Source organism: Echeneis naucrates, chromosome 8, assembly GCF_900963305.1.
Source record: "Echeneis naucrates chromosome 8, fEcheNa1.1, whole genome shotgun sequence".
NCBI classification, from domain to species: domain Eukaryota; kingdom Metazoa; phylum Chordata; class Actinopteri; order Carangiformes; family Echeneidae; genus Echeneis; species Echeneis naucrates.
This window is the reverse complement of record NC_042518.1, coordinates 17,130,878-17,157,676: the sequence shown is the minus strand read 5'-3', so window position 1 is coordinate 17,157,676 and position 26,799 is coordinate 17,130,878. Positions and strand designations below refer to the sequence as shown.

Below are 26,799 nucleotides of genomic sequence, written 5' to 3'. Positions count from 1 at the left end.
TTTGCTAAAAATAACCAGCTAACCTAAGTGTCTTTTTTGCTTTTTTCAACCGATTGGCGATTATACAAAAAATATAAAGATGTATTTTTCTTTTTACACTTTAAATTATATTAATAAATTGTTGCTTAAAATGTAGCTTTTTCTGACTTGATCACCTTTTGTGTTTTCTACAATACTTAATGTGTGTCTCGGTTGCAGCGCGCTCTCTACCAGTCGTCTCACAGCGACGAGAATGACGTGCAGACGGTCAGCCACAAGTGCCTGGTGGTCAGTGTGGATGAGTATGAGCAGATGACTCACACGCGTCGCTATGCCGACAGCGAAGATCTCTACTACCTGGCTGGCACCTATGAACCCACCACTGGCATGATCTTTAACACCAACGGAGTCCCGGTCATCTGCTGAAACACAAAATCGCCTGGAGTGATCTGAAACCTGATTTTGGCCGTCACGAGGAGTCAAACCCAACCCGTGGTCTTACCAAGTCTAATCACTGATCTTCTCCCATGATGGATCTTTTCTGCCACCGTGATGCAATGAACTTAACCGCTCCTATAGTATGATATACTTCAGACTGTCATGAACAGCTACTACGTCTACAACTACTACTACTACTACTACTACTACTACTACTACTACTACTACTACTACTACAGGAGACACTACAGACAGTATTATGAAAAAGGAACAAGTCTCCCAGAACATTTGCACACACAGACTCCATTAACACAGACTGTTTTGCTTATTGTGTTCCTTAGGGAGTTTCTGAATACACGAGTGCTTCAGTCTTCTTTTACATGTAAATATACCCACATAAACACAGACATATGTTCACATACACGCACATGTAAATATTCACCCCCATGTAACACAAACACATATACAGTTACATAGAGGAAAATATGAGTGTTTTATTTTCATGTAATAGATTTATGTCAGAGTACTTTTTTCTAAAGAGGTAAACAGTCAAGAAGCTTTAATGAACTGTGAATGATGATACAGAGAGAGACCTGTGTCTGTCCATCCATCCTCCCTGCCCCAACAGGACGAACAGACAGACACACATGCCAGTGGTATGACGTTGTGATTATGATGTTGCCGTGGTGATGTTAACAGTCATGTTACAGTCATATAAATGTATCTAGAACAGCAGGAGCGACAGACAGATGCAAAAAGAGAAAGAGAGGCACAGAAAGAGAGAGGTGGAGACTCCCTCCCTTTGCTGTCCAACAGAGAGCACTTAAAAAAACACTTGAGAGTCTATCCTCCTTTAATTTAACCCTTTCAATTCCCCTTGACAATCCTGACTTGGGCAGGCAACTGCTAGTGTTTTACTAAATCTTCTGACTCCCTCAGAGACTCAGGCTAGAGAGAGAGGAAGGAACTGTGTACTAATAAAAGCATTTCCCATTTTCATCTTGAGTTCCTTATTTCAAAAGGAAAATCCACCCAGAAACAATTTAAACACAAAAGCAGCAGCAGTTTTATGTAACTTGTTTTGTTGTTTTTACCATTTTGTACTGTGGTTGAACAACAACACTTGATCCTTAAAGAGCAGCCGGTTTCTTGGCAGCCTGAAGATGTGGTGCATTCAGGCCTGTCTGGAGGGGCGGGGGTGTTGAAAAGCATTCTGGGAAATGTAGGACACTCCCTTTTTGAACCAAGCAAAATGGGTAACCAAGTGACTTACAAGGTAACTCCACGAATACACTAAACAAGACAAACTGGTATATGAACTGTGCAGGAGTCCAAGAGGGTGGATTTTTCCTTTTTAAGGTGTGTCCAGGGTCGCAAATACTGCAGTCAGAACCAAGATGCAGCAAGGTCAGAGCCCTCATACTTCGTACAGTATGAAGCTGCTGGCACAGATCAGATCAACATAATTCAATTTCTAAAGCTCCACAGTTTGGTTTCATTAATCAGATTCTCTGCAGCATTTGCAACCCCTAAATGTCCTATGTTCTATGTATTGTTGTTTATTTTGCCTCTGCTGTTATATGGGTGTCCATCTTAACCTCTTATCACATTTAGCCCTCCAAACAATTTTCTTTGACATGAGTGCACTTTGAACAAGCTTGGCTGCAGAGGAGACTGTGTGAGTGGGAGTAAGGTATGTCTTCCCAGAGTATTTGCTAAACCCCCTCCCGCTGCTCTCGCTGCCTCTCCTCTGCCTGCCAGTGATATGCCCCTTCATCCTTACTCACAGGCAGAAACACACGCGACCACATCCCTTTTACACTTTGTTCTGTTTGGCTCTCTTAGCTGCTTATGAATTTTTTCAGTGTGCCTAGTTTAAACGTTTTCGAGTGAGACTGTTGAATGTCGTGCTCAGGGTTGTGAGCGCTTGGGTGGCCTTACTCTCCTAGGCCTTATGATGATGATTCGCCAAATCTCTCTTAGGTCCCGCCCACTACACCTTTATCCTCGGCTCCTGAGGCGCTGTGGAGAAATCAGATTGGGGTTTTCTCCAGTCTGCTGATGTTGGGAAACATCTTTATTCTTTGTGATTTGTAGTTTAAACAACCCTCCGTTCCTGAGCTGTTAACCCACTTAGTTACACTATTGTGTATGGACAGTGTATCAGATATATCAGTATCTATGTACAGTATGCAGTATACTGTATATACAGTGTATATCTGTAATTATCATGTTAATTTTCTCTGTGTTGCGTACCATGTTGCCCTCTCTGCTTTACTGCAGAGTTTAAAGATTGTCTTGTTGATATTCAATAGGTTTAATATTTTCTACTATTTTGATGTGTTTTGATTTTCTCTGGATTTGTCTGATTTTATTATAGGCCAAGTCATATTTTTACTTACGCTGTGTTGACTGCGTGACATGTAGAGGACAACCCAAGATGTTTGGGTGTCATTTCCCCAATAAATAACAAAAGATGTCTGCCAGTGTAGCAGCATTTCAGTGCACATTTAAATCCAGACATGATAGCCACCCTGTAAGGATAAGGTTGGTTTTGCTGCTAGTTTGTTGGTATCGAAAGTGGCTTTACAGGTACAGAGTGACTCTATGTGGTGTTTTCTGAGATTACTCGATCAATTAATGCCAGAATATTTTATCTGCTCTAGCCCCAGCTGCTCCTTTAGCTACTGCTCTGATATACAGCTCCTTTTGAGACCAGACAGAAGATCGGTGGTTGAAACTTAGAGGACTGCAGACAAATGTTGGATTTCTGATTGGTACCTCAGCTATGGTAATGCAATGGATAGGCAGGTTGTTACTTGTATTTGTAGAGTGAACAAGTTAAAGTGCCCCGTTATGAATCTTTGTTAATCCCTGGAGCTGTTAACGCACTTTTTTCTGAATATGTGTGAAAGAGAGAGGTTGATAAGACATCACATCCCTATCCCATTATATTGCCACATATGCACACACATTTACACAAGGTGTGTGTGTTATCGTCTATCAATCTCTATTTGCCCACCTATCTCCATCCACAGCCCAGTCTCAGGCCTTCAAACAGGGTCCAACACAAACAACACACACACACACACACACATAGCATCAGCTATTCCCCACATTGCTTTCTTTTTCTTTTGATGTCGTATGTTTTAAGAGTCTGACTTTATATGCTCTTTCCATCAAGATTTTTGTGTTTAAATTTTGGTCTTTAAATTTTTTTTCCTTTCCCTCTGATTTATTTCTTTTTTTCAGTTGTTTCTCTTTTCTTATGTTTCTGTATTCCTGCCACCCCCCCCACCCCCCCCACCCCGCTTCCCCTCTCTGAACAATCGTCCACGCCTCTCAAGCAATACTGCTGACAGGCACAGGGAGATAGCTGCTAGAGAGAGAAAGAGAGAGTGAGAGAGAGATTAATGGAAGAGAGGGCAAAAGAGAGAATGGGAGAGAGAGAGAGGTGGACTGGAGGCTGGTTCTTCGTCTGCTGTTCCTTCAGTATCGTTATCGTCCCGTTACAGAAAAAAAAAAAAGATTATTTTGAAAATAAATAGAAAAATCATCTAAGTTTTGTAAATGATCCTTCGCTGTCGAGGGGAGAAAAGCTATCAGAATATACTTTGTACACATGTCTAATCTTGTAAAAATGCAAAAGAATACATTTTAGAGAAAAATCTGAAACCGGATATATTCTGTCGCCCTATACTGTATGTGTAAGGAAAAATGTTTTTGTTTGTTTTTTATTATTTTACAGACAGCAACCATGTTTATCAGTGTTTCTTTCAAATTGTTTTAGTAACTCAATATTTTATAGTTAATCAATAAACACATGGAACTATACTTTGGCTGTGCTGTGACTCTGGCGCAAAAACAATGTTTTAATTCTTTGAGCTCTTTTCTAATGTTGCTTTCTTTGGCTGGTTTTGTTTCTTTCAGAAACAGCATAGTTTCATTTTTGAGTAAACAAACGCTCAAAGATGAGACCTTGAAAAACTATCTGAAAGATATTTTAGAGGAATGTTATTTGCCTTGTTACAGAGACAAGATTGACAATTTTATCTCTGTAGCATAAAATATGCACACCAGCAGCTAGTTAGCTTAGCTTAGTATAGAACCTGGGAAAAGGGAAGCAGCAGCTAGCCAACAATCTTTTAAGGTTTCCACTCTTGTCTACTTCCATTTGCATCCAGGCACCCGTCTATAAGATAATATGTTTGATAAATTAGAATGATTCATGGTAAATACTGAGCTAAATGCACGTCATCTTGAATCTTTTTATCTGTAGTTTGCCGTGTTACCAGAAGAGACAGTTCTCCCACCATAATGAGCTCCTGTCGTTATTTTGTTTAGTTTTTTTTTTTTTTTTTCTTGAGTGCCTGGTTTCAGTTTGTGTGGCCTGGCCCTTTAATCAACAATGGACTCTATCATGCCTCCATTTTGGCAGCCCAGTAATGAAGCTGCTGGTTGTGATAAAATGGAGGAAAGTTCAGCTTCCTCAGCTGAGCTGCAGAGCTGACCGCAGGAGACACATTTTCCAGCACTCACTGTTCAGTACTGTGCCCTCAAAAAGCGGGCGAGGGTGTGTGTGTGTGTGTGTGTTGGTCTGTCTGAATGCCTGTGTGTCCACGTGTAATTAAATCTTTGCTGACATGAACTGACTGTGTGTTCCTGTTTCATGGTGAGAGCAGCAGTCAGGGGTTCAGCCACCTCTCTGTTTCCCCCAAAGGACCAACATCAGCAACATCAGAACCTGCTGGGAGCTTCCTCTGGCAGGCACACGCACACGCACACACACACACACACACACACAGATAAATACATTAGCACAGAAAGGTGTCCACACATCCAAACACACACACACTCTCCATCCTACCTCAGCAGCGCTCCACACACCCTCTTATGGGTGTGTCGGCATGCAGGCTTCTGATTGGCCAACATCCCTTGAAGAAAGACACGCCATTGGCAGAGTATTTATTACAGTTTGAACACAAGGAGAGAGAGAGCCAAAATGTGTGTGTATGTGTGTGTGCGCACACACCCTCCCCTCCCAATTCGGTCTTTCTTCTCAGCTCTTCCAGGAAGTAGTGAATGTGCGTCTGTGCATGTGTGTGTGTACATGTGTAGTGCACACCGGTTTCCCAGGAGACAGGTGTCTGAGTGAGGGGGCGTTCAAACACACACTGAGCACCAACAGTATGAAAGGCTTGTTATTCAGACGAGCCTGTTCACTAACTGTAAGAACTGTGTTTGTCCTTCAAGTCTGTTTGTGAAGAAGAAAACAAAAGTTTTTTTACTGTTTGTTTCCAACACTACTTTAATTTCTCCTCGTCTTTCTCTTGTTCTCTGCTCTGTCCCACTCATTACTTTACTTGTGTTAGTTCCATCTGGCTTTTCCTGGATATGTAGTGCCCAGCGGCTCGCTCTCATACATGTCAAGCTAGAGCTTTAGGTTTCTGAAAAAGGTCACACTGTTATGAAACTGAACATCTTGAATCCAGATGTCAGTTCAGCAGTTTAGTACAGCCATTTTCTGAAGGTCACGCAATCTGCTCACTAGCACCTCTAAAAACTAATAAATGAACACATTATATCCTGTTATATCAACAATGGTTTTACTGGGGTTTCTACTTGAGCTATTTGTGGAAAAAGAGCAAAAACATTGATACCACTCCCAAAGCCACACTAAGGTGTAGACTAAAATGTCAAGAGACAGTTATCATAGCTAGACTAGAATCAGGTGGAAACAGCTAGATGGGCTCACCACAAATCTGCCTGTCAGCGCTAATAAAGACAATTTCAAAGTTGTGTTATTTGTTTGTGGAATCTTAATCATAAAGCAAAGTAGAAAAACACGAAACAACAAGCAACAAGCTTATTAAGTGACATTTCTGATGTTACAATGAAATAGTTATTATTTTCCACACCCACCAATTGTATAATATATGTTTTTGTGCCTCTGTCTCTCTCTCAGTCTCTCTCCCCATTGGCCTCTCTCTCTATCTCTGTGTGCTTTATTTTGTTTGGCCTTTCGATCTCTTTGTCTTTCTCTGCACTCGCTCTCTTGTTCTTTTGCCTCTTGTGATAAATTTGAATCTGAAATGACAACTGAGCTTTACAAATATTAGTTCAGAGCGTGATCCCACATGGAAGTAAGTGTGTGTGTGTGTGTGTGTGTGTGTGTGTGTGTGTGTGTGTGTGTGTGTGATGTACTGCATATCAATTAGATATCTATTATTCATGCTGACAATGTAATGAATGAAACATCACAGTCTTTGTATTTCAGACATGTTTACTTGTCATTCTCTTGCTCTCTCTCTATCTCTCTCTCTCTCTCCCTCACACACACACACACACACACACACAGCTGCTGTTGTGAGTATTTAGACAGGAGTGACAGTGTGAATGAGATCCTATTGTAGCTGTGAAGACAAGGTGATGCCCAGTGAATACCTGACAGCTAAATCCAGCTCCAGCAGCTTGTCCCGATGAAGGAGTAAGGCCTTCATTTCTTCTGAGGATGAGGGGCGAGTGTCCTCTGGCTGTCCAGCTGCCAAAGTTCATAAGGATGGAGTTTATGACACTGTTGATATTCATTCATTCATCTTCTACTGCTTATCCATTTCCGGGTCACCGGGGTGTGCTGGAGCCAATCCCACCCTGGACAGGTCACCAGTCCCTCACAAGGCCAACACACAGAGACAGACAGGGACCAACAACCACTGACACCAGTGAAGTGTCCCTTCACTGGTTTTGGCTTTCAGGCTGCACCTGATGATTGTTGAAATTTGCTGGTCTGACAGTCTGCATATATTTTCATTGAACTTGATCTTGTTCTTATAAAGTATATGGTGGTACTCCAAAATATGGTGATTTCAAGGAAGCAGCCTGAAAATCTTTTATTCCATGATCCTCATCAGTCTATCAGTAAACCACATTCCATCAAAGCATTTTGTTTGTTTGTTTGTTTGTTTTCAATGTCTGTTTGGGAAAATATGCTTTATTTTTTTGCCATTGAAATATTTGATTTTAAAGAAAACAAAAAAATAAATGTGCATTTACAAAACACAGTTAAATTGTACTGGCCAAAAATAAATCAGTCCCTAGTCAGTTAGCAGTTGCTTGTTGTAACCGAAATGTATGACATTGAAAACGATCATTTTTGTTTTATTGTACTCCATCAATCCATCCATCCATGAGTGAGTGAATTTGTGTATTTTGTTGCTTACTGTCTCTTTTTCTCAGATTTTCTCTTTTCTCCCCTCTCATCCATCAACACTCCTTCCCACCCCAAACCTCTTTGTTTCAGACATTTTTCTTCATCTTCTGCTCCCTTTCCTGCCCTCTTCTTCCTCATTCTCCTAGTTGATGCCCTCACATTTCTCTTCCTCTTCTGCCATCCTCTTTGTCTCCACGGCCCTCTCTCTGTGTTGCTCTGCCATTTGTCTGAGGACTGCCCCCTCTGTCACATCCACTGCATATAACCTGTATTTTGTCTTTCTCTCTCTTCTTCATTCTAATGACTTACCTTTGCTCTTCAGCTAAGACAAGTCACTTTTATTTGTTCACTTCCAATATCTTCCCTGACCATCAGGGCATTAGTTTTAATGTTCATGAAAGTAAAGGATGTGGTTAAACATGGTACATCAGTAAGTATTGGAATTCTAGCAGCATTACTCACCCGTGTCTTTCCCATAGTCAAAAAGTAATCTTTATTCACATTGTGTAGAACGGTTTCCCTGATGAACATCTTAAAAATATCAATATTTTATTGAATGCGTCCCAAATGCTATTTAGCCGTACATCTACATGAAATGATAAATGTATAACCTGCTTCTGTCTTTGTTTAGGGCTGATTCTCCCCACAGACACAATAAAGAAGAAGACCAGCACAATGACCTGAAAACACCACGTACAGCATTTTCACGTTCATATATGGCAATTATTCATTTAATTTTACATAGGATTGATACTGCATTTTACAATTTAGGGCACCTTGTTACTGCTTTGTGGCACAGAAAAGAGGCTGCCATGTGTCCAAGTGAGATGCTTACAAAAACAACAGGCAAACAGATAAAGCTCATGTAAAAGAGGGAGTGGGCTTATGAAGCCAATGTTCATTTTATAAAGAGTAGAAAAGTGTTTGTAGGAAAGCTGCACTGATGTTGACCATCGAGACAGTGGCAGCATTTACACACACAGAGAGCAGCACAGACGGCTGGACCTCAGTCCCTGTACTCTTTTACACTTCCACTCTCTTTCTACTCTCTTGCACTTCATCTTCCCCTTACTCCTCCTCCTCCTCCTCCTCTCTACAGTATGTGGAGCAGAATGACTAATGATCAGTTGCTCTGTCACACACCAGAGACTTTCCCTGCAGCTACATCCAAAATTAGCAAGCACACACACACACACACACCCACTCACATACTCACATGAGCGTGCTAAGACATAAAAACCTAGATATAAAGTCTAAAGGTGAATATGGTCTATTTGGGGTTTGGTGACATGAGTATGAGACGCTGTCCTGCTGCAAAAGTCAAAAGTAAAAAAAAAAAGAAAAAACAAGAAGAACTTCCCTTTAAAAGAATCAATCCTATCTAAGAAAAAACCCTCATCTGTCTGCAAAACTCCCCTCACCGGGACACATTTGGAGCTGACGTGCTCCATGCTTGTTCTCTGAGCAGCAGTGCTGTCTGCTGGACAAAAGCAGCGACTGCAGCCAAACTTCAGGGGAGAAGATGCTAGTTGTCATCAGACTAAGGATGTCTAATTTCTTATCCACTTGTATCCTTTTGCGACAACCTGCTCATTGATTTCTGTTTTGTAATTCAACACTTGCAACCAACTTACAGTCAGACCAGATAAAACTTTTTACTAATGTTTCAGATTTCACAGAAGCACAGATACTCAGGTATATAAATCATAAGAAGATAAAACAACCGATATACTTCCACATTCGGGCAGAGCATGTTGTCTTCAGGTATTGACTGACAGTCAGAAGTTTTGCTTTGTGTGTGTGTGCCAGAATTGGTCCAAATGTGAAAGTAGCATTGTACAGTCATGGTGTGTCTGGGCCAGACTTGGGCCGTGGCTCTGTGTGTATACTGGGCCGGAAGAAAACAGCATGTGGCCCAAGTATGCGCTGACTTTGTTTTGCTCTTTGGAGTTGTGGTGCTGAGTTGTTCTGTTCACAGCTGTTTAGACAGGAAAAAATTCAGACTGACTAAATGTGGTGGCTTCCTGTTTTGACACACAAAGAGAAGCCCTGATCTAAACCATGATATGTAAAAATAAACCTTTTTTTTTCCTTCCAGCAGCTGAAAAAGTGAGGACACAGGAATGAAGCAACAAACTTAGATGTAAACGATTTTTAATTAAGCGTTGCTGATGGTACAATGTTTGGCACAGACAAAGTCATTATCTTAAACTGAAGTCATGTAGATTATGTACAACAAAGTAAAATGTGAGTTCATATTATTTGACTGTTTGACAAATCAGCTTTAGTTTTAAAGTTTTTAAAGTTTTAGAGCACGATGTTAGTTGCTTTTTTGAGGTTAAGCAATGAATATTGTTTTTAGACAGAGAAGGGTATGTACTTTTCTTCAGCGGCAATAATTTCACCTCATGAGAAAATTTCTCTCCCATATGGCGGGATAGTCAGAAGAATTAGGACAATGAACTAAATTCAGCCTGACTACTGTGTATGTGGATTTTGTATTAATAACTTAATAGACACCCAACAGCTATACTATGATGTCACTAGCAGAAAGGCCGACTTCAACTCACTGCACCCAATTCTTAGTTTGAATCACTTAAACTATACTTTTGCCATGAATATCACCTGCAAAATATCTTATGTTACAGTGACTATATACATATAAACAGCATAGCAACTATATGCAACTTTGTTGTGTCAACACAATACTGATATTTCACAGTGTATAGTCTAAATTAGTCAGCATGAGGTGGTTCCTGCAGAAATTCTTTGCTGTGACTGGTGACAAAATGTATGTCATTACAAGCTAATGTGGCGGAAGTACAAAAACTGAAACAGGAAGGCAAACTGACAAGTACAAGACCACAGAGATGAGCTAAAATGGGGAATTTGATGTGATTACAACATTTAAGAAGAACAGAATACTTAATTAAGACATCACATAATGACTATATTTCCTCTCTTCTTTCCACTCCTTGCAATCTGTAAATTTTGGTGATCACAGTTTCTTGAAGCCCATTTTTCTGTCATTATAAAAAAATATGTATTAAAGTGTCAGGTAATACAAAAGATGTAATGTGAACTCATGAATTATTCATTACCTTTGAACAAAAATCAAGAGTGTTCAGCTAGTAGATTATGAATAAGATTTGAAATTGGCTGTTGTAAACAAAGTGTCATTTTCTTCTCTGAGCAGTTTACGGTTTGAACTGGTTATCGCTACGGAAAACTTGTCTACTGGTTTCAAGAAAAAGTACTGTGATAAAATTCTTTACATAGTGGGATCTCCCTTTTTTTTTTTTTTTCAAAATCCCCCAGTCATTTCAGCCACAGATCAAGAGAAATGGGAGTAAAGAGACTTTCCATGTCCTCTAATGATACATCTGACCAAAAATAACTAAGAACACCATCAAACCCAGCAGCTCACTGAAAGCAGAAAGGCCCTGGGCAGTGTAGCGCCATCAGCACAGTGGGACATACATGCAGTAATGAGGTTATGTCCCAAATGGCACCCTAGCAGTCTTCAAACAGCACCATTCCAGCCGTCACCTACATAATGCAGTGCACTTGGTGGCCATCTACACTTGGGCCTGTTTTCTCCATAATGTACAAACACTGAACTCTGCTGATCCTCTTATCACTTAGCAAATCCAATATAAGATGCGGAGAAATTAAGAAGCTGGAGAGGCTGCTATAGCTGTTAAAAAAAAAAAAAAAAGCAGCAAACAAACATTGAAATAACATTGAAATAAAAGAATTAGGGCCTTCCTGCATCCCCTCTGCTAAATATAGCTACAAAAAATAGGAGTCTGACAGTTTCTAGAGGGTTTAAACTGGATAAAATAAAATCTCTTCACTGCCTCGAGTGTATTTTGTTCTGTATATTTACAGCTTTACATTCACATTGATCAGAAACAGGCAAACCGTTTGGCACTAACTGTTATTTACCTCATAGTATCCCACATCAATACATGGACGTCAAACACAGACACAGTTCAGAGGAACAAAGTCGGGGCACGGAGAAACTTCATGGCGACATTTCAGTCTCTTCTCAGCCATCACAGGCTGTGAATTCCACTTAACCGACGGGAGTCTCTCACTCTCCTTTTTTATTAGAGTACCAGGGATGAGCAGCTGCCAGTGACAACATTGATAAACCTAATCACACTATTTAATAATAGTTATTTTATGGCTGATAACGGTTTGTTGGATTAGACAAAAAAGCCTGACGTGTTGAACTTAACTCAAAGAAAAAGAGTTTTCAGTGTTGACGGTGTGTGTCATGCCTTTGACTTAAAAGCGAGAGACAACAACTCCCTTATTGGGGCCTTTGTGTGTTTTTCCTGCCACTGGACTTGATGTTTTCGCAGGAGCGTCTGGTGGTGAGTGCTGGCTGTTGTCTCTATAATGCATGAACACGAACTGGTCCTCTGAGCAGCTACAGTGAGTCTCTATCAGAGAGTGATGAGACAGGCCAGGGCCGGCGGCTGAGTATGTTGACCTCAGCAGGGGAAAAGCGGTATGAATTGAATTTTGTGTTTCTTTCCTCTGCTGAAGACAACTCTTGGAGAAGTACATTTTTTTCTGACCTGGTAGGTAAACAGCTGTTAATGGTAACGACTATGAAGCGAAAGCAAAGCGCTTTTGAATACACAGCAGAATAAAAATAAATGTTTACAGGGTTAACCTCTGTGTCACTGAGTTACAGTAAAAGGTAATTTATCACTTGCTTATATGAAATTCCCTTTTATTTCTTTGACCATAAAATCTTTCCCATGACTAATTTTGAACTCAGGGGTGTTTGCATACATTGAATAAAGTGTGTGTTTATTGACTGAGCAAAAATTTTGCTGGTATAGTCATAACTTTACTGATCTGGGTCTGATTCAGATTATACTCAGATAACCACAATAATCCTGAAACTAAAAACCCCCTTGGCATTACAGTATTTTATTTATTTGCTTTTTTCAAATCCAAGGGATATTACCATCAACTGACTATGGCTGAGAAATATAGCAATATTTTCATTACCTAGATACTCCAGATACTCAGCGTTAAAGTGGTAAAGGAGCAAGCAGCTGAAACAGCTGATCCAGAACAATCCACACTGACATCAGCTCTCTGTGTTGAACAGCAACAGTTCAGAGAAATCATGAAATGTAATATATATGACCAGAGACACAAGGTCTCTATGAAAACTGAGTCGTTCAGTCCCTGCTGAAAAATATCACCTGACTCTACTCTGTACAAATGTCAGCCAATCTGTTCACACACACACACACACACACACACACACACAGACAATAATTACACTGCGAGTAACTCAAAGGGCTGACAGCTGCACAGCTCCATGTGAAGGTCACTGGGGTACCAGGCTAGAGAATGAGCAAGTAGCCAAATCTGCTACGTCTTCAATGTTAAATATTTTTTCCTTCCGTGCTAGACTTTTTGTCTCTCATGTCTCCTGTTTAATTTTGACAGTGATGCAGACAAAAGTAAAAATATGTCAGACATCTATCAGTCTGTGCTACTTCTTCTTCCGGCATTGTATGGTTATTAATGGCTGCAGCTATGTGTAGATATCGGTGTATTTACGTCCAACTCTGTGGATGTATGTTTCCATCGTGTGTAGACATTCAGTATCCTGTACCATTGGCAGTGGTGTGCACATTGATCCCAGAGGAGTGTGTTCCCGTCCCTGGAGCCGTGAAGCTGTAAGCTGCATATGCCACAGCCGAGCCCACCATCAAGCCGGTCATGTAGGAGACTGTCATGGTGTTCCCTGAAGAGAGAGTCAGAGGCTGAGTGTGAGTGTACAGAGAGAACAGGAAACTGGCTTCTCCACAGTAACTTCCTGTTCCTATCCCATAGTAAGGTGCCGCTTTGCAATCAGTTAACAGGATGGTACCAGTTAACTAGTGATTATTTTAAGACAAATCTTATCTAATTTTAATTTAAATTAGATCATTAACATTTGTATGTAAGCACTGGAAAATTTTGAAAAATGTAGGCAAAGATAAGAAATCATGAAATCATGACTTGAGCTGGTGAACATATCACTAAAAAAACTCAAATATTTTCACTTTTCAATGAAAAAAAAATAAATACATATATATATATATATATATATACATATATAAATAAAAAATAAAGCAGTGGAAAGAAGGAAATCCCTACTCTGGAGAACATGAAACTAGAAAATGTTTGTTTTTGTTACCAAAAAATTACATAAAAGCTGAAGAGCTTTTCTTTTGCTCACATAAGTAATTCTGTGTTGTTGTTTTTTTTTACAAAACTTCATATTGAAATGAGAGTGAAAAAGAGAGCCATCAATATCACTCCAATGTGTTGAAGCAAAAATTTATAAACTATTTCTCAATTCAGTGATCGACCACTGAGGTGAACAGCTCACCTGCCAGCTCTCTCTGTTCTGGCGGCACTTTTCCTGCAGCCTGAATCATCGGCACAGACCCAAAGTATCCGTTGGTGACTCCCATGAGCAGGGAGAAGAGACAGGGCCAGGCGGGATGAGACAGGGTGGGCGCGTTGGCGGGGTACACACACATGACGAAGAGGGGGATGAAGACCACCCTGAGGCAGGAGAAGAACAGCAGGCGGCCTCCAGACCAGTCATACGGCAGCGCTGCCAAGATCTGAGGAGCAGGGGATATTTCAGTGATGCTGGAGGGACTACAAGCTGCCAAGGATCCTCACCTCCCTGAGAGGCCAGAGAGCACAACAGATGAATCGAAATGCTCTACTCTATTCCCTCTTCTCTGTTCTCGACAGACTTTTTTTCACCTCTAAGCTTCCTTTATTTTCCTTTCTAAGTTTGAAATTCTCTTCTCCCTATATTTTGTCCTTCCATTACAGCAAAAGCAAATTTTTAGTGAGGACAAAGTCAAATCAGGTGACCCAAGCGACTTCTGCTCAATCATTTGTTTTTTTTTTTGTTGTTTTTTTTTTTTTGCCTTCAAAGTCCACCAGGTAAGGTTTCATTCCTGAGCCTTACACTCAGGTTTAATATACTGGGCAACTCCTTCAACGATTTCACAAGATTAACTTCAGCGTTAAAGCGTGATGGCGTCCCCTCAGGCTGCTCTCTGGAGCAGAGGAGTTTCAAAAATACAATTAAATCCCTGAATCTCAAGATGGGATCAGGAATAATAAATGGGCATTTGCATGTTTTCTGGCACTAAGCAATATTTGATTGGATTTTATATGTGAGACAGACTAAGCAGTTGCCACAGTATATAAAAGTATTATACCTAACTGTGCCCATTAGGTGACACAACATAACATCTGACAACACAACTGCAAATCTGTTGTGATTTTTCTGCAAAGATGGACCAGAGTTTGGTCTGAACGTATGAAGGCTTCAGTAAAAGAACAGACCTCACAAACTAGGTTTATAATAACAGAGTTGAAATTTTTATTCCATTTTTCAGTAACAATTTTCTGCCACGGGGGGGCAGCAGACACGCTCTGGAAAATTAAATGATACATTATTATGAGTTATTATGAAAATTAAAAAAAATAAAGTAAAAATCTAACTATTAGTATGTAGTGTGTCTTTTGCATTGTTTGACATAATATGTGTGTGAATGAGGACGGAAGTTTCACACAAGAGAAGGAGAGGCACGGAGGATGTTGCAGCCCTGCCTCCAGGTGGCTGAGGTGTTTGCAGTATCATAAGTATTTTTCTACACTCAAATTTCCTGCTCTTGTCACTCACAATATCCTGTTTTCATTTGTGCAAACTCCATAAGCTCTCTTGGTTTGTGTTTATAGTCTACATCAGGGTGTGATGTGGTGTGGAAGTTAGGACCAGATCCAGACAGCCTGTCCAGGATAGACCAAATACATCTCCAGCTGGACAAAAGATATGTGTTTGATTTTGAGCTTTATGAAATTTCAGGTGCAGCCATGATACTGTGCTTTTATTGCATGATTAGAAATAGTCTGATGGTTACCAAGAAAATCTAATCAGGAAAATATTGTTCAAGATCATAAGAACTAGCTTGTCAAAGCCCTTGAATGAAAAAAGGATTCACCACTCTATTTCTGAATGCTCCCCAAACAAGACCGTCGATTTGGAACCAAAATGTTGAAAATTTTCATTGCATTTTCAATAATTCAAATACAGATAGAGAAAATATCAGAGGCCGTCACAACTACACACAAAGCTGACCATTCTGACCAAAGCTGTCGCATTTCAGGTCACCAGACAGAACTGAGTCATTCACTCTCATTTAGCTCTATTTTTGGTCTTTGTGATCAAATTGTAAAACAATTAGCTAAAATTTGCAGCTAGAAGTTCTTTAAAGTCTTTAAACAAACATTTTTAATTTTAATTTATGAATATGTAACTCCCAGCCTCCTGTACCCAAAACCAAAGGTCCCTCCTTATCTCTCCTCTGACAGACAATTATAATACTGAACTTGTTCTGCAACTGCAGTGCCAGACGCAGGCACTTTTTAAATTAGAATTAAAAATACCTGTCTCCTGACTGAATCACATTCCATCCTTGCATAGCCAAACTATCGGGAATGAAATATTCCAAACTATACCATCAGTGTTAAAACGATCACAATAATAACACAACTAAAACAGAACACAAAGAGAGAGGAAAGAGTTGAAACTTTAAAGAACTGTGCATCTCATAATCATAAAGCTCATTGGAATAGATTTTAGATAAGAGCTTTGGTCTTTTGTTGTGTGGAGCTGGACTGAGACTTGCATGGAAACACTGGACTCCATGTATAACGAGAATGAACACGATCATTTACCATCTGAAAATGGTAAACGATCATGTTAATGTGTTTATGAATTATTTTCCTTTCATTTGCAGTTTCTTCCTACAGTGTCTCCTTCTCTCTTTTTTATCATTGAAATTTACTTAACAAATAAAAAAAAAAGATAAAAGCTTGCACCTCACCTTGCCAACAAAGTCTGACATGTTGAAAGTGGCCATGATGAGGATGGGGAGCCATTCCCCAAGGGTGGGTTCTCGTATCTCTGACTCCAGTCCAGGGAACAGACACAGAGTGATGCTGTAGGTCACTGCTATAGACAGCATATAGGCCCAGATCACACGTGACACCACATAACGATGCAAGATCATGTCTGTTTGGAGAAGACGCACAAACACAGGACGAAAAATGTAAACTTGACATTCTGAACCGAGCAAGAAAACTCACTAAGGAAACAGTCCTCCCAGAAATCACCAGGAGATATTTGAATTTCAAATCCATCTGTGAGAGTCAAAGGCTAATAGAGCAATGAGTACAGGAGATTAAAGCGAGAGTACCGCGGACACCAGGCCAGCTCCTCCTTATCTTGGCTTTTGGGGCATCAAATCGCACATAGGTACCACCCACAAAGTCCTCAGCGCCTTCCTCTGTCGAGGCCGGCCCTGTCCCACCATTCCCCTGGAGACACACATTATGTGAAAGATCAAATGATTAACTATCAAACCACACAGGGAACATCACAATCTTGTTGTTCATATGATTGGTGCGCTTTCAAGTCTTTTTCAAGGGCATTACACAAACACTTGAGGAAAACATAATACATAAATAAATATGTCTCAGTGCTTTGAACTTGATCTTTTTACTTCTTTTCGTCAATAATGGCTTCCTGGCTGCATGACATCAGCCTTTTATGGTAGCAGCTATTAGAGGACATTTGTGAGTAGCTGCAGGTTGATGTAATGACGCCAAAGAGAATGCAGGAAGGACTGCAAATAAGACCAGGACCCACACATATCCTCATCATCAAATTATATATCTCCATAGTGCACATCAGAGAAGCGTGCACAAGCACACACACAAGGAGAGAGCGAGATAGCAAGTGAGAGAGACACAGAAAGGTCCATTAGTTGATTAGTAGGACTTGCAGGCCAGAGGGCAGCACTCTATTTGATTATCCCATAATACAGAGCACTGCCTTGGTTTCCCCGAGCAACCATAGCAAAGAGCAGCCTAAATCAGCCCCCAGATGCAGAAAACATCACTGTCACACACTTTAACACACGCACACACACAGTGCTGTAAAACACGGGGTATCCCTCACACGCATGCATTTGCAATTGCGAACAACACAAATGTGCACACATAAAAACTCTGAGGTCATTTGTTTTCCTGTGAAGGCTCTGAACACAGACACCCACACAAACACATGCACTGACACACACAGAAAGCCAGAAACAAACACACGACAAAGAGGATTTTCCTCATTTCTTCATGTCTCTATCAAGGCTGGTGTCCTGCTCTGTCCTCCCCCTCCCCTTCCTTGCTGCTTATTTCAGTTACGCCATTTATTTATTTATTTACTTTCGGCACGATCCCTGCCTCTTCCTCCTATTGGCAGGCTGTCCCCCCTACACTTGCACCCCACCCCCTGCATTTTCTTGCCCCTATTTGCCCATAAATTTTTTTTCCAACACTTTCATACACACACATGCACACTACTCAAAGAAATTGAGTTGTATGACAACACTGTGAGGAGCCTCTGACCTCTCACTCCTCTCTGAATCCAGAAACAGTTGTTGTTGAAACATTTTCGAAAGATTTGATGAATCAAACATTAGTTGGTCTACAGGGAGTGTGAGAGTTAGATTCTCAGAAGGCCAGTACTGTAAAATATACATTTCATCATGACAAACTGCCAGTGCTATTCATCTTTATCATGTACAGCACACAGTTGTAGCAATAGCATAAAGAATTTCACATTAAATGGACACTTTTTTGTTCCATACTGGTAATTTTTAAGGGCTCGACTTTGTGTGGCCATTCAAAGACACTGACAAGAGTTAGGTAAAGTTGGATAAGAAATGAACAGAGGCACAAGGTAAGGAACTGCAACCAAGCTACTGGTTCAGTGAGTCTCTACTCATTATTGAAAGGTAAATCTCAGTGTTTAAAATTCCACGAAAAACATCTGACCAGATGTTTCAATATACCTACACATCATTGTATTTACTACAGGGAAACACCATAAAAACACACACTATGGCCAAAAAAGTGTCCGCAGACTTACAAATCTTACTTCCTCTGCAGTGACGTCATGGTGAACCCTGTATCCAGTCCCGTTGTTGCGGGGGTCATGACCTTTCCTCGGGCCTCTACCCTGGGCGTGGTTGGTGTAGTAGCGGACGAATCGGGAGCGCCGTACCAGCAGGTGAAGTAGGAAGCACAGCATCTCCATGCTGATGGAGACAAGGAAGAAGATGAGCGTGTTCCTCCTCTCGTCAGTGATCAGCAGCTTGGTGAAGATCCGAGACAGGGAGATGATCACCCCAGCCGTGCCTGGAGAGGTAGGATGGAAACAGGGCGACCAATGAGAACAGAAAAAAAAAAACATTGAGGAAGGACATCTTTGTGTGTATGAGGGAACTCACTTTCTCCAGTCATCACTCCCTGCGTGTACCTCTTGGGCAGCATCCCCATGTAACCATAGAAACTGGACTGCTGCACTGGGGACAGAGGAGGAAGTGGTTACCCGGACAAATAGTGTCCTAGCAGTCACCACTGTCCCAAGTCTTTATTTAGAGGTACTGCTTCTTCAACCTCCTCACATCACCTGACAGAGGCTGCTCCGAGTTCTGGATCTGCATTAATTAAACTGTTATTTCTGTTGGCTGAAATAATTCCATGCTCCATGTTCCCAAAACAAGGAAAGGCTTGAGCAGCAGCTGATGACTAAAACCACGTGTTTGTGCTGACACAACGGGTTGTCCACTGGACATCTCTGTCTGAATACATACATTTACATTTTACTGCATATGTATACATACACTAACGGAAGTGGGCAGAATATAATTAATACATTTAAATGAGTACAATGCAGAGTCATAGCCCCAGATTAAGGCTGACTATTTTAGTCTCCACATGTGAAATATTCACCACTGTTGTTAGTTGTTGAATGCTGTATTGTTTTCACTGAAGCATATGGAGCAACATAAAAATTAATTAAGATGTGTGTTTCTGCCCACCTGATGAATGTAAGTCGTCATCCCCCCACACACACACACCCCACCACCCGTTTCACTTAGTTTTTGTTTCCATAAATTCCTGAGGGAAATATTGAGCTCCTTAGCTCAAGCGACGTTGGTTTTGAAAAACGTTTATCTGCTGACAGCAGCTGTCTGCATAATGGATTGGGGTTAGAGCGAACCAACACAATACCATTGTTGGGGGTAAAGCCAAAGTTAGCTGAAAGACGCAGCAGAAGTGCTGATTAGTAAAGAAAGCTGTATAGGGCACTGTCTTCCACAGCAAAGCCGTAGTACCTGTACATCCAAAGGCTACCACTCCCACTGAAACAAGGTTGACGATGTAAGCCTGTCTGGTCGTGAACTTCGCCAGCCAGACATCAAACACACTGACGAAGACCAGCGGCCCCAGAGCTAAGACGTAACCTGCAGTCAGACAGACAGGCAGACAATGAGAACATCTTTGAACTTGGCTATGTTGTGATTGGACTAAACACATACTACACCAACGTTTGACTCACTCACACTCTCACTTTCAGGTGAAGTCTGATCGCGAGTTATTATCTCCAGAGACAAACTTTTGTGCAGATATTCACATCTCCTCAAGGATGCAAGACCAAAGCTATTTTAAGCTGCAGAGGGCTGAATGGTGACACCTTACTCTTACATACACTACGTATATGCAGAGATAGCCAACCTCTCCTCAGGGAACATACATTTTTAAAGACTTTTTTTTTTTTTCTTTTTTGCTTAAAAATATCTCGTTATATATGACTCACCCTTTTACAAACCTCAGTGCAAACTTACATGGTTTACTTCAGTAGCATTATGAATGAAAAAAAGGGATGATGTAAGATCTTGAAACAGACTCCCTTGTGCCAAAGTCTTTGACAAAGTTTGTTTGAAACAGTTTAGAACTAAAACACACAGGAGGATTATTGCAGTATTTTTTCCCCCTCTTTATACTGTCTTCTCATTTTATCTATGTGTACTCTGCTCTGATAAGCCTTAAGACTCCCAGAGGTTCATTAATAAAAGACTAGCAGTCTAAGCTGCTGTGATGAGGGGTATTTCACAATTAGAGACTTGTCTGTCCCTGCCTGACTTACCCACAGTGATTCTGGTGTGCATGCTGAGTCTCTCCACCAGCACGTTGTTGAGGATGACGGCCAACAGGGCTACCAGGATGTATGTCAGACTCATGTCAAACACTATGGATGTTCCTAAAACATGAAAACGGAGCCATCACTCCTGGGAGTTGGATGGAAATGTGTACTCTCCACATCGGCACTGTTCTACTCATGTATCCTTTTTTTCTGGTTTATTTGTGCTCATGCATATTTATACCTTTAAATTTGTGGTGCAGGTAGTCCACGTCAGTTATGAAACTGTTGTAGGGAAGGAGGAAACCCACTCCAGCCAATAGCATTGCAAAGTAGATGCCATGGTAACGGTCGTCAGGGATTGGCTCCTCAAAGTCTGGGATGGGAATGAGGGAGTCAAGGGTTAGAGAATTAAAAGGGTATGAAATAATGCTCAAGCAGTGGGAATAAAAATTATGACAAAACATCCAAATTAGGTCTGAAGCCACAGCATTCCATCTTCATTAAAGCTAATCAGGATGAATGCTGATAGAGCAGGGCAGAGCCAAAGCTGCTGCTCTGCTGATAGAGCAGCTAATGCAGCGGAGGTTCCTGTTGAGCTGGTTAAAGACTGATCACAGAAACTGAGCTAGCTGCACAAATAGTCTCAGCCAAAACCACGACGTTTGTGTTTTTCAGCTTTGTGTTTGAAGTAAGATGCTCTTTATATACGGTTTAGATTCTGTCCCTAATCCTGTGATCCTGCTATTAATGATTTTGGAGCATTTTGATTTTACAGCTAACTGAAGGAAAAATGTTTCCACATGTTATTCTAATAATTATAATTATATAATTTATCATTATGAAAACTGGTTGTTGCTAAATGATTTTCTTCATCATCCATTGATGGTTGCTGGGCTGCAGTAAGATTTTGCAAAATCTCAGGATCTGCTTATAGATAATTAGCTGTTTTAATGGCCATATCTACATTTCTGCAGTATTCGTTGTTTGACACAAAGGATGTGAAAACAGTCCAGGCTTATTCATTTTGAAGCAAACTGTGTAGCATGAGCAGAGATACATTGTCATCATGGCTGCACACACAGAGGAATACCCCCCCCCCCCCCCCCCCCCCCCCCGAAAGTCAAACCTCATTAACAGAAAACACTGCATTGCTCATATTGTGACTGGCTTGACAGCTGAGGAACCAACAAAATGGGACGACTTCAAGATGGATTTTTACTTCCTAATGTTCACATTTACAGTTTACTGGTTTTATAATTATATACCCCAAACTATCTAAGACCTAGTTTGTGGAAATATTCCTGGTTATAGATTACAATAAAACACTCTTCACACTTCACCCAACTAAGAGCTTGCTGAAAGTGTCTGGCAAGACATGAGAAACAATGGAGAAAAATCAACCTGAGTACTTCCCAGGTTGAAGTGTAGCAAAATCGCACAGGAAAACGTAAAGACACTGGCTCACCATAGCTGAACACAGCTTGAATATTTCACTGTATGGGTTGCATTTGAATTCATTCAAACAGATTACATGGCAGTTCGGGGGTTAATAAAACTTGTATCTGTGCTTTTGCTCAAGGAAGATATGAAATAATGTGTAAAATTAGCATTAGAAAGTTTCCTCGTTCTGCCAAAATGGGTCAGACTACTGTACCTTCATCTTTTTTCTTTAAGGGAAAGGTGGACTCATACGCTCTCTATTTTGCCGGTTGCAGACTGAAGTGTAGTGGTACAAAAGAAGCGAGACAGCGGCAAAGGATCAGGAGACAAGGAGCGGGGGTGGGGGGTATGTCAATCTAAGGCCCTCAGCATGTGGCCTTGGTCACTTCTGATCTGATCAACGCACCCTGTCTAACCTGAGTAACCAGGCAACAGGCCTCCCGACAGCGTTTTACATGCATTATACATGCATGCATTTTACATACATCACTGCTTTCATTCTTTCTGGCCTCCACCATCAGCTGCAAACACTACAAAGGCCTGAGCGTTCACATTCATTTGAGCCACATGCTTAGGGTTAGGGTTAGCATTTCATTGGCTGTTTGAGAAATGTTTACAGAACCTGCTGTTACTAACCTGAGATGTCACAGAATAAAACTGGCAATAATGGAATCGCACATGGGACCAAACAACATCAGTCCAGTCACTGGGAGGGACATTACACACTAAACATCACAAGAGGGTGATCTTAACCAAACAATTTTACAATGAATTATTAATATGATATCAATAATGCATATACTATATCAGATGGCAGCTCTTAGGCCTTTTGTTTACCAGTTCACCCGGTTGCCTTTTATAGTTCTTTCTGCATGTCTTTGTAATTTGTACATGAGAATGATTACAGTCTCTTCCTGCCTACAATGCATTTGAGTCAAATGAAATAAACAAAAATAGGCAATAAAAAAACACACTAAATAGTGTTTTGAAATTTCTGTGATATTATGAATGTGAAATTATTGTGATAAAATCATTAGTGTGCGTTCCCGTGATAAATGTGTAGTGGAAATATTATTTTATGTGTACAGAAAATGCAGTAATCCACCCTCAGTCCACATCAACCAGAAATTCACACTCTCAGGAGAGCAAGTCATATTTCTTCCTGTTGGTAATTAGGAAAACATTTGCCTTATTTGTGTATTTCCCTCTTAACTTATCTTGGGGGGAAAAAAACATTTTGAACTTATTGGGAAACAGTGAAATAATAGCTTCCTATCGATGTATCTGAACACACTTTGTTCATCCTGGTGCTGCAGAGTAGAAGAGTATTCATGTGGTTCTGCTTTTTCACTCTGATAAGTTATTGTTGGTGTTGAACACACACATATAAACACGCTAAGACAGTTAGTCAGAAGAGAAAGTCCCTCACCAGGCTCGGACAGAGCCAGCACGCCTCGCTCCGGGGCGTCTTTATTGATCTCCTCCTCCTCCAGCTGGTACGAATCGAAGCTGTAGCTCTGCACCACGCCGCTCTCCCTCCCCACATCCCTCCATCCAGCTCTTCCTCCATCCCGCCACACATCCCTCTCTTCAGGCGTCTGGACCGGCGGGGGCCTTCGGCGCTCTGCTCCCACTGAACCCATCTCCCCGCTTCAAGTATGCACACACACAAACACACACACACACACACACACACACACTCAACACTCTCTTGTTCTACAAGCTACACCCTTTAAGGAGTGTGCATGTTAAACACAATCCCAGTGGCGCGCCCTGGAAGAAAGGCAGGAGACCTTCAGATGATGGAGGATCTGCAGGAGGAAACAACAGGAAACAGAGGCAGACACACAAATGCAACAGAGAAACAAATAAAAGAATTTCAGTCAGTGTCTTAGTGAAAGTGACAAGACAAGGTTAGACGCCCAAAAGAGACACATTTCATTGCTGTCTGTGTGTTTGTGTGGGAGGAATATCAAGTGGGAAAAACGGAGTGACAGAGGATGCGTGACTGGGTGGCAGACAAGGTCAGCAAAACACAGCTCTGAATTCAGTGAACAGGCTTTTCATTATTCTATTACTGTACAGCACAATGGCGAAAATCAATTATACAATTAATTGATTATAGGTTCAATGATGAATTATTTCTTTAAATCACATATAAGAAAAATATCTTCTGTGGTTCCGGGAGCTTTAATGTGATGTTTCTCTGTGTTATGTCATGGAGGTTGAATATTTTGAACTTTTCAAATCCAGATCTTGCAGTCTTTGACAGCCTTTCACCGCTGTTTTCTCCCATTTTAAGTCCACACCAATGTACTAATGAAATAACTGTCAAATCAATGAGATCCTCTGTGTGTCTGGTAGTAGATGAATGGAATTAGTCGAACAAGTGGGTTTATTCTGTCAGATCAACCAACGCCACCTTAAACACACTCAACACCAACAACCAACGCCCCAAAGATATTTCTTTATAGAAATGAGGCAATAGCTGCAAATCCAACAAATCCAGAGGACATTTTACTGTGGCACTTGAAACATTTGTGCAAGGAATCAATGATTCAAAGAAATTGTTATGATAATTGCCAGGAACGTGTGTGTTGGTAATTTTGACATGCTCACATACTATGAATCACATTTGACAGTGGAATGAAAAATAGAGCAGCCTGTTCCCCCTCAGGCCCGTGTTTACATTCAAACACTTAGCACCAGGTGTCCGTCCTGTCATTACAGCAGCTCAAACATGGCTGGCTTGCCTGCTTTCATTCAACCCTGTCAGCAGGGAACTGTTGAGGGAAATTATATTGCTCCGAGCGAGATCAGTGTACACAGGTATTGATGGTGTTCCATATGCAAACATATGTACACAAAAAAACGCAACAAAGCTCATCTATTGTGTTCACCTGGTGGTTACACAAAGACTTGGGAACATTCACAGCTTTCCCATCAGCCCTGTAGCCTGGCAACTAAGTGTTAGAGTTCATCTCTTGCAAACCAAAAGAAGCAGTACAGCTGCTTTTTTTTTTTTTTTTTTGTTGTTGTTGTTGTTGATGTTGTTTACAGGGAGAGATCCTATTTTAAACCGCCTAGCTGCCTAGAAAGCTGGCAGGACCGGATGATGTAAGAAGGTTAACACCTCCGTTATGTGGGCTCATCCTGGCCTCCAAAGAAACAGGGAAACAGGTGCTTCAATAGAGGACTCCCTCTCCTGGACATGAAAGCACTTGTTCCACGGAGGATTTAAACCTAATAATGATCCCAAATCACTGGCCATGAGAGACATCTTTTACAGAGTTTCCCTTTCCAGGCTTGGGGCGGCGCTCTCAGCCTTATCCTCCAAACCAAAAGGCTCCATCCAGCGACTGTAATTGATTTGCAGTCTCATGCCACCCTGCAGTTTCTAATGTTTATATCTCATATTAAAAGATAACAAACCAAGACGTAGCAACATCACGAAAGCACCAGGAGTGAAGCAGCTCACCTGGCCCGGAGAGAAATCAGCGTTATATAAATGCACCAACTCCACACCAATTAACCGTGCGTGGACGTGAGAGGTTGGAACGAATCAAAGCGAGGGAAAAGGCGAGGGTGATAAACAGACGATCATCCCTCCTCTTCTTCTCCATCTCATCCATCCTGACCGAGTCCAGGAAGGTTTATATGTCGCCCTCAGATCCAAGCGCGTTTTCTTTTTCCGTCCGCCGCATTCATCATTCAACGAAGAAACAATAACACACAAACAACAGGTTCTTAATGGCCCCTTTACCTCCACTGTGTCTCCCGTGTCCGTTTCCCCTGGCTTTGCAGAAGCGGAGACCTTCCCCCTCCAAGATCCTCTAGGTGGGCTCTGCCGGTCGGACCTGGTCCCTCCTCAGCCCGTCTCCATCAGACACAAGGGATGCCCCGGTGCCGTACTGCGTGCGCTCCTGAACGCACCATCCGGCAGCAGAGAAGGGGAGCGTGGATGGATGGGTGAGGGGGGGGGGGGGGGGGGGGGGGGGGGGGGGGTTCATCTCTCACAATGAATCCAAATGCAAACAACTTTCCCCCCATGCAAAATAAATGTATGCATTGCACTGGAGGAAAACGAACGAGTAGTAGTAAGCTTGCAGTGATCAGCAGCTGTATAAAGCGGTAGACGGAAACTTTATTCTTGCCTTTTTGTTTTTAAAGGTTATTCAAATGCCAGCAATAAGTCCGATAGAAATATTCTCACAATGGCAGAAAAGATTTTAAAAAATGACATAAAAGCACAACAGGTTGCTTATAACTCACAAATTTCACAGATGAGTTTATAAATCCAAGGAGGGGCGTCCAGAATTATTAAAACCTTTGATTTTTCATTACAGATTCTGTCTTGCCCTCTCTTCATTTTATAGATTAGGTTTTTGCCCCGTTTATTTGGCTTTGTATGTGAAATACATGTGTGCTGCCATATAGCACAAAGATAATGAAAGCAGGAGATGAATAAAAAGAACAATAGAGCGGCTGAAATCATTATGTCTTTTTCTCGAGGGTATATCTTTTTAGACACACACATTTGCTCCCACACACAGACACAATGCTGGCACTGGAGCCTCTCTGTGATTGACAGTTTTATCAGTTCACTTCAATATGCTAATACTTCATTATT

General features: G+C 41.2%; 2 protein-coding genes across 4 annotated transcripts in view; one reads left to right on the top strand and one right to left on the bottom strand.

Moving 5' to 3' along the window:
- Positions 1-4,251, top strand: part of tnrc18 (trinucleotide repeat containing 18) — a 47,529-nt gene extending 43,278 nt beyond the window's left edge. Inside the window, exon 30 of the mRNA XM_029507631.1 lies at positions 199-4,251. Coding sequence (XP_029363491.1) covers positions 199-405 — 207 coding nt within the window. The 3' untranslated portion in view covers positions 406-4,251. The remainder of the gene's footprint in view (positions 1-198) is intronic.
- Positions 4,252-9,781: 5,530 nt separating this feature from the next.
- slc29a4a (solute carrier family 29 member 4a) lies at positions 9,782-26,098 on the bottom strand. Of its 3 annotated transcripts, none has more exons than XM_029509432.1 (11): positions 25,933-26,098; positions 23,599-23,980; positions 20,971-21,102; positions 20,733-20,846; positions 19,921-20,049; positions 19,030-19,104; positions 18,669-18,937; positions 16,939-17,059; positions 16,567-16,754; positions 14,040-14,280; positions 9,782-13,409 (listed from the first exon to the last, which is right to left on the bottom strand). In XM_029509432.1, exons 2-11 carry the CDS (start codon positions 23,810-23,812, stop codon positions 13,264-13,266), a joined length of 1,629 nt encoding a protein of 542 aa, XP_029365292.1. In that variant the 5' UTR covers positions 23,813-23,980; positions 25,933-26,098; the 3' UTR covers positions 9,782-13,263. The 3 variants fall into 3 exon arrangements, with proteins under 3 accessions (XP_029365292.1, XP_029365293.1, XP_029365294.1); XM_029509433.1 differs by lacking the exon at positions 25,933-26,098 and having other exon boundaries at positions 23,599-23,701; positions 23,750-25,437; XM_029509434.1 differs by lacking the exon at positions 25,933-26,098 and having other exon boundaries at positions 18,678-18,937; positions 23,599-23,701; positions 23,750-25,437.
- Positions 26,099-26,799: the final 701 nt, after the last annotated feature.